We start from the raw sequence: 12,075 nt of genomic DNA on the forward strand, positions 1-12,075 counted from the left end.
GCGCGGGATAGGCGGGGCCGCAGTGAGGCGGCTCCTCGATCCGCGAGACCTTCCCAACATGGCGGAGAGCCGGCGAGTGTGAGGGCGGATCCCGGAGGTGGCCAAGCCAATGGCTCACCGCGAGAGGCCGGGGGGCGGGGAAGACTGCAGCCGCGTGCCCAACCCGAGGCCCGGGAGGTGGTTGGAGAGTGAATTTTCTGGAAGGCGACTTTAAAGGCGCCGGGCCAGAGCTAAGGGCGTTTGGGTGCCGCCTCCGCCGCCGCCGCAGCCGCTGTCCGGGCTGGGGAGGGGGTGCTTTGGCAGCGGGAAGCGAGGAGCGCCGAAGTGGTCGCGGGAGCAGCTGGTGACCCCCGGAGGATGAACCACAAGAGCAAGAAGCGGATCCGCGAGGCCAAGCGGAGTGCGCGGCCGGAGCTCAAAGACTCGCTGGACTGGACCCGTCACAACTACTACGAGAGCTTCTCGCTGAACCCGGCGGCCGTGGCGGTGAGTGGGCCGGGGCCGGGCACGGGTACCTCCGGGAGGCTCCGCACCTCCCCCGGCGCCCAGCGCGGCACCCCCGAGTTCCGATGGACTCACTCGCACCCCGCGGGGGTCGGGGTCATAGGGGCCCGGGTTCCAGGGCGGGCCTCCTTCCTCCCGCGCCGCAGCCGCCGCCTGCCCGGCCACCTGGAGGCTGGAGGCTGACGCCTTTGGCGATCTCCACAAGAAGGACTGCTGCACCTTAACCCCTTTGGGCGATGGGGCCCCCGGGGACTTGACTGTGGAGGCCCACGAGTGGGAGATGCGAAGCCCTCTTCCCTTGGTGGGGCGGCGCCGGTTGCGACGTGTCAGTCCACACGCAGGTCCTTGTCCCCCTTCTCCCTCCCCCCCCCACCCCCGGCCAAGATAAACCAGAACGAGAATCTGGCTCCGTAGGTATGTCGTTGCTAATTGGTCCTGGGGGACGCCCTTTGCTGCCGCTGTACTTTTTTTTTTTTTTTTTTTAAATAACTGGATAGGTCTTTTCTGATTCCTTTAGGATAACGTGGAAAGGGCAGACGCATTACAGCTGTCGGTGGAAGAATTTGTGGAGCGATATGAAAGACCGTACAAGCCCGTGGTTCTGCTGAATGCCCAAGAGGGTTGGTCTGCGCAGGAGAAATGGACCCTGGAGCGCCTAAAAAGGAAGTACCGGAACCAGAAGTTCAAGTGTGGTGAGGATAATGATGGCTACTCCGTAAAGATGAAGATGAAATACTATATCGAGTACATGGAAAGCACTCGGGACGACAGCCCCCTTTACATCTTTGACAGCAGCTATGGTGAACACCCCAAAAGAAGGAAACTTCTGGAAGACTACAAGGTGCCCAAGTTTTTCACTGATGATCTCTTCCAGTATGCCGGGGAGAAACGCAGGCCCCCTTACAGGTAAAGTACCTGGCAGTGAAGCCCTTACAGTCTAATGTAGGACAGTATGTGTCACCTGAGCTCCGTTGGCTAATCTTTTTCCATAACAGTGAGTGGTTCTCCTTGGCTGCACATGGAACTTACTTAGGGGGTTACTGCCGCCTGCCCAGGTCCTATAGCCACAGACTGGTTTCACTGATCTGGGTTGCCACCTGGGCATCAGGATTTCTAAGGTGACTCAAACATGCAACCAAAGTTAAGCCACTGATTTTTAAAGGAATCTTTAATAGTTAAAGCCCAGTAGTAAGCCACATCAGTGATTTTTTTTTTCTTCCTTCTGTTGTGGAGCATTTCAGGCGTGATTCATTTAATGTTCTGTCTAGTGTTCTGTGTAGGATTTATGTAGTTTCTGAAATAAAGAGTATAATGTGTAGGGGCGCCTGGGTGGCACAGCGGTTAAGCGTCTGCCTTCAGCTCAGGGCGTGATCCCGGCATTATGGGATCGAGCCCCACATCAGGTTCTTCTGCTGTGAGCCTGCTTCTTCCTCTCCCACTCCCCCTGCTTGTGTTCCCTCTCTCGCTGGCTGTCTCTATCTCTGTCGAATAAATAAATCTTTAAAAAAAAAAAAAGTATAATGTGTAAGACTAAAAGCTCACTATTTGGTAGTGTGTGTGTACAGTTAAATTACCTTTCATATCTTGGACGTTTCCCTGCTTTAGGTGGTTTGTGATGGGGCCACCGCGCTCTGGAACTGGAATTCACATCGACCCTCTGGGAACCAGTGCCTGGAATGCCTTAGTTCAGGGCCACAAGCGCTGGTGCCTGTTTCCTACCAGCACACCCAGGGAACTCATCAAGGTGACCCGTGAAGAAGGAGGGAACCAGCAAGATGAAGCTATTACCTGGTTTAGTATCATTCATCCCCGGACCCAGCTTCCCACCTGGCCACCTGAATTCAAACCCCTGGAAATCTTACAAAAACCAGGAGAGACTGTCTTTGTACCAGGTATAGATGAACTGAGAGAAAGTACATTCTTTGATTTCAGTTATGTGTCATTTCGGAGCACAAGTGTATATAGAAGGAGTCAAAGAAACCTGTCTGCATGCTGACTAAATGAACAGACTGCTTCCCACCTTGGACAGAGATGTGCGGCTATGTGGTCAAGTGCTTAGGGCGCCGCTGTCCACATTTCTTGTAACCTAAACACATAGTGCCTATTGATAAACTTCCTGTATGTAAAGATCCTACTCATCTTTATGCCTAGTGGTTATCTGGTGTCTCTTTGTGCATGTACCATGATTTGTGTATATTTCTGTAAATTGGGTTTTTATTTTATTTGTTTTATTTTTTAAAAGATTTTATTTACTTATTTGACAGATAGAGAGTGCGCACAGTAGGGAGAGGTGAACAGGGAGAAGCAGGCTCCCCACTGAGCAGGGAGTCCCATGCGGGGCTCGACCCCAGGACCCGGGATCATGACCTGAGCAGAAGGCAGATGCTTAACCGGCTGAGCCACCCAGGCGCCCCAGTAAATTGGGTTTTTAATACAGTGCAGCATTGGCTGGGTTGAGCCAGGAAATAGGAACTTGGGGCCAAGAGGCAGGACGTCCCATACCTGAAAACTACACTTTGCTTTGATAGGCTAAGTATTGAGAGTGAGGGTATTTAATATTGAAGATAGGTGTTCTCCTCCTAGGAGCTGAAGAACTTGCTGCCTTTACAGTTTTGATCACAGTTTTGGGTTAACAGGGGTCAAAACACTTTTTCTGTAAAAGGCAGAGAGTAAATATTTTCAGTACTGTGGGCCAGACAGGGTCTGTTCCAACTGCTCACCTCTGCCTGTGGAGCAGGAAAGCAGCCGTGGATAATCCGGAAATGAACAGGCATGGCTGTGCTCCAGTAGAACTTTCCACCGTTAGGTTGCAATTCCTGGATCAGGAGAAGCATTGACCAGTCTGGGTCACATTGAGTCTCTACCTGTCTCACCTGTAGATAGGTAGATAGGAATCCTCTATTCCTGAAGCTTATGTTATTTGTGATTGTGCACAGAACCAAACCCTGTTTAACTGTTTATATGTTGGATTTCAGGAGGCTGGTGGCATGTTGTCCTTAATCTTGACACCACCATTGCCATCACCCAGAATTTTGCCAGCAGCACCAACTTCCCTGTTGTATGGCACAAGACGGTAAGAGGGAGACCAAAGTTATCGAGGAAATGGTATAGGTGAGAGACATTTTTTTCTTACTTTTGCCTTGTTCCACTTCCTACCCCAGAGGTGAAATGGCAAGAGTCCGCTGCCGCAGTAACGTGTGCTGATCTTAGGCCTGGGAGAGCGGGGGCTGCAAAACCTCACGGGCAGAGGAGAGTGGGTCCAAGGTCAGGGCTAGTTCTCAGGATGCGTGCCAGCCTCCAGGTGACAGGGTAAGACTCTGCATGTTTGATCAGTCAGTCAAAACACGGTCATAATTGGGATTGATTCTCATTTTCTGCTTTTTTTGTTTTGTTTTATTTTCTGTTTTGGTTTTTTTTTTTCCCCCAAAGCTAGCACTAGCAAAGGAAGCCATTTTGTTTGGGTTTTATTTTTGTTCGTTCTTTTTCTTACTGAGAAGCCTTATTCCCCTTTGAACTTATTACCTTCAGTTCTTGTGAGTGAGGTGACTGCCCTGGAGACTTAGCTCCTCTGTTTATCCACAGAACAGATACAGCACGGGCAGCGGCAGTGCAAGCCACCCCCAGCCACCCCGTGCCACTGTGTCCCAACCCTGACCTGGAGGGACCAGCTCTCGGGGTAAGAGAGGGATCCTGGCTTGGTCAGTGCTCAGCCTCCCTGCTGAGAGGGCCAGCAAGGGTGGTGGCTTTGTTCTCCCCGGACTCTCGGGCACCTGAGGCCCGCTTACTCCATCCCTTCGGCCACTGTGTGCTGTGATTTGGTCATCTTAAAGGCCTTACCATACAGCTGGTCTTTTGTCCCTGGTTAGAGTGGATGCCAGATCAGGTCCCCAAGGGGAGGGCTGCTGCCTCTGAAAGTCCAGTTCAGTTTTATCTTCGAGTGAGGGGGACCCTCTCTGTTGCTTGATACTTCTTATTTCTTGCAAGCCTAATTGTTGCTACTCTTAAAAATGGAACTTAACCAAGCCCAACTGCAGTCACTCAGTGCTGTGTTGTGGACAGGAAGGGTTTAAAAAAATCAGCTAGGAAAGGTTCAGGGAAAAAACACAAGGAAGAGAGACTCTTTCTCCCAGGTGGCAAAAAAAAAAAGACTAACTCGGGGCCACTTTGCCTCCCACGTCGGCAGCACGGATGGCTCCTTTGCGAAGGTCATAGGGACTTGCGTGGAGCTAGTTCGCCTTTCAGAAAAGCCTGAGCAGCATGTTAGGGCTTTTGTTCCCAGCCTGTGGATTCGTGTGTCCTCACCACTGTCCAGCACCCACTCTGAGCCAAGGCACCTGACATTCCCAGGTGCTTCTGAGAGAGACAGGCCTCAGCTTTGAGTCCAGGTTATTGTGCACGGGCATCACTGCTGGTCCCAGCACTGGGAACGATGTTTCTTGTCTCTCAGGATCTTGAAGCAAGAACACCCCGAGTTGGCAGTCCTGGCTGACTCCGTTGACCTTCAGGAGTCCACAGGGATCGCCTCAGACAGCTCCAGCGACTCGTCCAGCTCCTCCAGCTCCAGCTCGTCCGACTCGGACTCAGAGGTGAGGCCTTGCTCCCTCCCAGGCCTCGGGGCAAGTCACCCCGGAAACACCAGATGTGACTCTCCCTCCTCCTGTCCAGGAGGAAGGAAGATGTGAACATTTTCCACTTTGTTCCAAGAACTACAACTATCACCTTTCCTGCTGGGTGGTGAATTTTGCCCATGTCATAGCTTTGCACGTGTGTGTGCGTGTACGCACGTGTGACTTGTTACAATGACTTCAAGAGGTAAAAGGAGTGTTTGGGGATTTTGTTACGTGAACGGCTGGGGATCCCACAGCTCATGAACAGCAGTATGGGGACTCAGACTTTGAGCACTATCACCTCAAAGGCCACGTTGAGAATTGTCCCAGCGGATGTAAATTGTAAGCCTGGAAGCTCAGCGAATTCAGTGGCTTGTTAGAAGCTCACATCATTTTGGGGAAGAGGAACTTGGGCCCTTACCAGATGAAATTTCTGTCCTAGCACTTTGCATACTCTGTGGATTGGTGTTTGCGGGGGCGGGGGGGGTATGAATGTTAAGTGCTATACTTCCTTGCTCCCCCCTCGCGGTCTGTGGGCTTCAGTGCAGTTGCATAACGCAGTCTCAGAATGCTGACTGTAAAATAGTCTTAGAGCGCGTGTCTCGATGTCAGACAAATAACGTTCCCGTTGGAGAGCCCTGGAGGGACAGCTGGCGGTTGAGGGGAGGAGCAGTGTTTGGGATCCAGAAGCGGCTGAGGGAGATGGTGATTCGGACCTCCTGGTGGAGCTGTCGTAAATGGCTGCTCGCTTCTGGGAGCACTCCGGTGACGTTTGCCCTGTCTCTTGAGGTCAGAAGTTTATTTACGGGCAGAATGGGTTGCATCTAGTTGAGTTCCTGTTTTCTTCCTCCCCTGTCCAGTGTGAGTCTGGGTCTGAAGGTGATGGGACGATGCACCGCAGGAAGAAGCGGAGAACGTGCAGCATGATGGGAAACGGGGACACCACCTCCCAGGACGACTGTGTGAGCAAAGAGCGCAGCTCCTCCAGGTGACCACGCACGGCTGTTGTCTGTGTAGGAGGACGTGCCCATGGCGAGGGGCAGGGCCCTGGGGAGGGCAGCCTTTTGGATCTGCAGACAAGGGGAGGGCCAGAGAAAGCCAGAGAACGAGGACACCCTTGGAATAGGAGCCCGTTCACTTAGCTTTTGCTGCAGTAGCTTCTTTCTCTGCTACCAATGCAAAGTAATGTGGCTTATTTTATGCGTAAAGGCAAGAATCTGTGTGGATGGTGCCAAGGAAACCCTTAACATTATTTAATAAAAATTAAATACATTTTATATCTTTGCAACTTTTGTCCTTTGAGAATACCAGAACCTCCCCTTGTTGCTGTTCCTATGGTGTTGGGGAAAGCAGTGACTCCACTGCTGTGTGCCCTCGATGGGGAAGTGGTGGTTATAGCAGTCAGGGGTCAGCCCGAGAGAAGGTGCCCGGTGTCTCCCCAGAGCCTGAGGGGTGGCCTCCTGCTTTTCCTCCCACTTGCACTGTCGCTTTGAGCGCTCACACCAAGTGAGGCAGCCGTGAAGAACTCAGGTTTTCTGTAAGGTCTTCTCACGTCTCCCACGTCTGTGTTTACCGGATTGGGTCGAAATAAGGTAAAACTTGGCATCAGAGTCAGTAAGGTAATCTCTTTGCCAGCGCGAGCCTTCGTGGTGGGCACGTAATGGGCTTACAGTGAGGTTTGGATCCCAGAGCCTCTTCTCACGTGCAAGCTGCAGTGCGTCTGGCGGCGGCAGTAAGCGGGGAGGTCTCAAGGAGGTGGTTCAGTAGGTAAGGTCGGAGGACTGTGTCCGAAGGCTGGCCTGCCGCGGGTGACGTTGCTGTTGTGTTCTTTGTATCTCTGAGCAGCTGGGTGTTTTCTTAACACGTGTTAGGAAAGTTTAGGACCCACAGGCCTTGCCGTGTGTTTTCCTCTTTCTCTGTAGTCAGACTGAAATTCCAGAAGTCCTAGTCACGTGAACTTATGGGACTAGAATATGCATTTCTCAACCAAGGTGTCCTCTTCACAGCCGTCGTTAGATTTCTCTTCTGGCTTTTCTAAGGTGTTTCTGTTGCTAGTGACTGCCACCTGCCCGTGATGTGTGACTTTGTCAGAGAAAGTCTTAGGGACAGCCCTGCCCTGAACTGCACGTGGGGTCCTGGGGTTCTGCTCTAACGTTTCCTTCCAGCTTCGCGCCAGTGGTGCCGTCTACATGCTGATTACAGGCAGTTGTACTTTCCTTGGCAGGATTAGGGACACTTGTGGAGGCCGGGCTCACCCCTGAGCCGATAAAGAGACTCTCTCCCTGAGGTGGCTCCCGTGTACGCTGTTGGCGGCCACCTGACTCGGTTTTCACGTCTTCTGCTCCCACCTTCTCCTTTGTCTTCTTTGAATTTGGATACTCCTTCTCTGGTCCAAGCTTCTGTCTTCGGTCAAATGCTGTTTTTACTGCTTACTAAGAATAGATGGTCAAGAAGTTTCAGAGCTCAGCAAGCTCGGTGAAGCGCGCAACACGGAAGGCTGGCGAGCTGCTGGGCGAGGAGGTCTGTGCTGTCTCGTCTAAGCCACGCTGCTCGACCTCGAGGCCACAGGGCTGGGATCCCTTGAGTGTCTCGCCGCGTCTGACACTCCGCGACGTTGGTGAGGAACCTCTGCTGTCGGAGAGCCGGCTGCGCACAAGCAGGCCCCGCGGGGTGAGTGGACTCGGATTTGTGTGTGAGCCAGTTACACGTAAAAAGTGCCGCGCACGCGCCACCTCCCCGTGTGTCACCGTTTGTCCAGCGCCGCACTCCGTGGCCGGGACCCAGCCCACGCGGGCAGCACCGCTCACCGGCGCGAGCGCGGGCTTAGGCCGCGTTACCTTCTCGCCACCGCCAGAGAGGCTCTTCAGCTCCGGCAGCGTTTTCGTGTGGCGTGTTTTGGGGGAGGGATGACATATCAGGGTTTTTGTCTGGGAGCAGAGTGAGAAAGGTGTTCCATGTGTTCGTATTGCAGAATTCAAGTTGTGAGTAGGGCCAGCTTCTAACAGATGTGTCCTGTTCTTTCCTGCGCGTGATCTGTAAGGCAGACGCTCTGACTCTGTAAGAGACTTCACGATTCGGGTCCCTGTGTGTTTGACCAGCAGACACTCGGTGGGCGGCTTGTGCTACGTGTCTGGGATACATCCATATATGGTGCTTCTAGTCTTTGGGACCTGTTTAGGCTTCTGAATAACTCCGGTATGAATCCTTGGGGATTGACAGCAGGTTCCATCTCTTGCCCTCTCAGTTCACCTGCTTGCCTTAATCTGTCCCTAAATTCAGCTAAATTTAAATAAAAGTAAGAGTGGGCTTGTCAAGGATGTGCCCAGTGAAAAGCACTGAGCAGCGTGCCCTGTTCTGGGCCGGGGTGTAGGGAAGGGCGTGAGCCGCCAGAGGGCAGCAGGAGCTCTAGCTGCAGCGTCCCAGGGGGGCAGAGGCACGTGTGCAGAGGGCCTGGGATTGTATGGTGTTGCCTCCCCAGATCCTCCCTAAACATGGGTGTGACCTGGGGAATCCAGGGCTCTTCTGTGCAAAGGCTGTATTTTTAACAGAGTGATGATCATTTCTTGATACTGGGTCGGTCATGTGGCTTTCCTCTAGGAGGCTGGTCCCCTGCTTTGTCTTAATTTTCTGCATTCTCAAATGCCAGTCCCAATACGTGGCCGCATTGGATGGAGAACGTCCACCACGTTCCTCGGTGTTGGCGCCTGTCACCTGTCCCTTGGTGCTGCTCCCCTTTCCCACCAGGCCACCCGGGCTCAGGCAGCCCTGCTTCCATTCCAGGGTGTGTTTGGGTGTGAGTAAAGTCAAACCCTGAACTACGTGTCGTCTGTGTTCACACCTGAATGGGGTTCCTCCGTCTCCTTTTTAAAATGTTCTTGCCATCTTCTAGAATGCTTTTTTCTTTACCCCACTATTGCTACCGGGCTATCACGCCTTCCTCTCTAATTCATATCAACTTCTCTCTAAACGTCAGTGTAAAGAAAAAAAAAAAAAACCAAAAGGCTGTTTGCCGCCAGGGGGCAGGATAGGACACTTTTGTGTGATGACGGTAGAAGTTTGAATGGGAGAGATTAGCCTTCCCGAGAGGCCAAAGGTGATTCTCGTTTGACAAACAATATCCAGAAATCAGGGATCCAGCCCACCTGAGAGCCCGCAGTCACCTCACCGGAAAGCATCTGGATCACACAGCTTGCACGGTGCCGTTTGGCTCTTGCCACCCCATGAGTGACCATGGGACAGTCTTTGTTTTAGCCAGGCCAGAGATTCAACACCCCCCGCTCCACCCCTGTTACTGTCACTGTGGGCCAGCCAAGCACACCGTTGTGGAAAGAAAGCAGGGATGAGGTGGGGAAACCATGAGAGAGGAGTGCTGTGATGGCTGGGTGCCAGGGACAAGATAGGAAGTGGGGACCACGGTCCATCTGTTCTAAAGTTAACCCTTCACTCCACCTGGTTTGAGCTCTTCTGAGTGGTGTCAGCAATAGTAAGGGCAAGGACACGACCTGAAACTTTTTTAGGGATTCTTCTCCAACTGAAAACCAGCAAGCTGGGTCCTGGGAGAAGGGTTCTTGGACCAGTAACTACTGACAGGGAGGAGCAGAGTGGAGGAAGACAGCGTGGGGCTCTGGGGCTTTGGGAGTGAGCACCAAAGACTTTACGGTCAGCCAGAAGTATCCAGTGCCACACACGGGCGTCTCTGGGGTCATTAGTAGTGCTGGGATGTTCAGGGTGACACCTTTGAGGGGAGAGCCACCAAACACAGGGCTGTTGTTCACAGTTGGCTCTGGCTTCCAGATGCCCGTTTATGAATCATGCAAGTGATCAGCCTGTGTTCGAGTGCCGGGCACTGTTCTAGGTGCTGGACATGCAGCAGTGACGAGCCCACGTCCCTCCCCTCGTGGTGCTGAAAGACAGCGAGAGTGCCATGCACGGTTCCCAAGGGTCACTGGTCAGGGTAGGTAGAGTCAAGCACATCCATTTTCACGACCAGAAAAGCAAGGTCAGGCCTTACTAAATTCAAGTTTATGAGGTCTTCATAAAAGAACAATTAACGTCATAGTTGTGTTCTTAGCATTTGGTTTCTCTCTAAATTAGCTAAAGATATTTAAGGATTGGCAAGAAAGTCGCCAGTATAAGTGCTTTACGAACTTACTAGAGGTTCAGCCTGGATGTGATTTAGGACTTTAGACAACAGTGTGGGACAGAATAGGAGTTTTGCCGTAAATATTGTAAAAACAGTGCTTTCTAGGACGTAGGCGTGTACGTGCACAGCTGTAGGCTCCCTGAATTGTGTGTAGTGTTTCCACAAATAAGTTGTCTGTCATTGTGTGCTGGGTACTGCCGACGGTTCCCTGTGGAGTCTGGTCTCTCCTCACACTCCCCCCTCCCTCCCTGCCTTCTGTCAAGATGTTCCGCTGACGTTACATTACATACAGCAAAACTAGGTGAACCTCGTGCCCTGGCCCCCTCCGGTGGTGGCTCTTGACTTTCGTCTCATCGGTAGTTCAAAAACTTGAGACGTCGAGCCCCCACCGAATGTCCCGTGAGAACTGGCCCGGCCTCCTGTGTCCAAGGTGACTGGACAGTGCAGAAGAATGGGGACCGGGCAGAGTCCTCGTGCCTCCTGCAGCTGCCACAGAGACACCCAGCAGCCCGCTACGTCTGCTTTCGTCTCGCCGTGGGCTCCGCCACGGGATGCCTGTGGCTCCGCCGTACGATGGGTATTTTTAACTTCCACTTGGATGAAACTTGTTCATCATTTTAAATAAAGCAACTTGATTTGGAGTTGGGGTTTTTGCATTGTTTTGTTCTTGTTTCCTGATTCATATCTGATAGTGGGTGCAGAATGTAGCCGAGTTGCACGGTGGGCCCTCTTAGATGTATACTTCCAAACAGTGAAGGAGCGAACAGAGAAGGCCTGCTTTGGCGGAAAGCCCCCCTGGGGGTCAAAAGCCAGTAGCTGAGATAGGAGCCCCTCTCCACATTTTATAGTTACGGGGCATTTTTCACCAACCACCACTGCAATTCCTTTTGCTGGCACCCCTTACTATTACGTGAAGCAGCAGGACTAACCTTCCCGTCTTCTGGAAGCCTGCTGGTCATGACTAGAGCTCAGGAAGAAGCCTGAGCACATACTTAGGTCTTCCCTGTAAACAGCACTCCATCTAGCTACTGGCCTTGCGCCAGGTACCAGCTCAGAGGCTAATTCTTCCCAAAAAGCAATAAATGTACCCTAGACAAAAACTGGCACCCTTTTTTTCAACTGGTGCCTGACAGACTTTACCCTGGGTTTATTGGGAGTGGTAAAGACACAGTTTTTTGGTTACACCGTTATCTGTCTGAAACAAATACAGCAGAAGGAAGGATCTGGAGAAACAAAAACAGTAGACTTCCCTTCATTCCACCCTCCCATACACTGGAGAATTACTCCAAGAGGAAAAGTCAGTAGGGAAGAAGAGTTACCCCCAAGGCACCTGGAGCTGAATTCCAGAAAGCAGCCTTTGGGGGCCAGCCACGTTACGGTGAGGCCTGTGTTGAAGGCTGCTGGGTCTCCGGCAGGAAGGGGCATTCACTGGCCAGAAACTGGAAGTGTTCCCCGAAAATGCTGTGGCCGGGTCTGGAAGTGGCCGAGAGTAAGCGGAGTTAACGTTTGCCTTTCATCGTCTTACAGGCAGCCCAGTGCCACGGTTTAGGTAGCCTTCCTGGCCTTACGGGGCCACAGCATTCCCCAACCAGCGGTTCCAAAGTGCTGGACCTTCTATACAGGGCGGAAATGATGCTGAAAATGACAATAACCTAAGAGCGCCTGAGGAAAGAGCGTTTCAAGCTGGTTTTCAAAACACATCTAAGCGCAAAGCGTCAGGCCTGCCCGGTGCAGGGCGGGGTTGGCCCTCCTCGGGACTCGGGAGCGCCGCCGCAGGGGTCACGGCCCTGGTCCCCTAGCATCCGAGCCACCCCCCGGGGA

At 52.5% G+C, this 12,075-nt stretch overlaps 1 protein-coding gene across 3 annotated transcripts; it reads left to right on the forward strand.

Moving 5' to 3' along the window:
* Positions 1-88: 88 nt before the first annotated feature.
* Positions 89-10,895, forward strand: JMJD6 (jumonji domain containing 6, arginine demethylase and lysine hydroxylase). 3 transcript variants are annotated; one of them, XM_087854063.1, is made up of 8 exons: positions 89-486; positions 1,022-1,410; positions 2,110-2,396; positions 3,480-3,577; positions 4,092-4,180; positions 4,952-5,090; positions 5,972-6,099; positions 7,336-10,895. In XM_087854063.1, exons 1-8 carry the CDS (start codon positions 358-360, stop codon positions 7,370-7,372), a joined length of 1,296 nt encoding a protein of 431 aa, XP_087710189.1. In that variant the 5' UTR covers positions 89-357; the 3' UTR covers positions 7,373-10,895. The 3 variants fall into 3 exon arrangements, 2 of the variants coding, with proteins under 2 accessions (XP_087710189.1, XP_045669790.1); XR_006782688.2 differs by lacking the exon at positions 7,336-10,895 and having other exon boundaries at positions 3,480-3,615; positions 4,087-4,180; XM_045813834.2 differs by lacking the exon at positions 4,092-4,180 and having other exon boundaries at positions 3,480-3,615.
* The last annotated feature ends 1,180 nt before the right edge of the window (positions 10,896-12,075 follow it).

This window comes from Ursus americanus, chromosome 23, assembly GCF_024610735.1.
Source record: "Ursus americanus isolate L20-20 chromosome 23, mUrsAme1.1.p, whole genome shotgun sequence".
Taxonomy (NCBI): Eukaryota; Metazoa; Chordata; class Mammalia; order Carnivora; family Ursidae; genus Ursus; species Ursus americanus.

Excerpts from the sequence above, each read along its gene's own strand:
- JMJD6 (XM_087854063.1), top strand. The coding sequence starts at position 358 with ATGAACCACAAGAGCAAGAAGCGGATCCGCGAGGCCAAGCGGAGTGCG. Across the intron at positions 2,397-3,479 it reads AGAGACTGTCTTTGTACCAG|GAGGCTGGTGGCATGTTGTC; the intron begins GTATAGATGAAC and ends GTTGGATTTCAG. Across the intron at positions 5,091-5,971 it reads CGTCCGACTCGGACTCAGAG|TGTGAGTCTGGGTCTGAAGG; the intron begins GTGAGGCCTTGC and ends TCCCCTGTCCAG.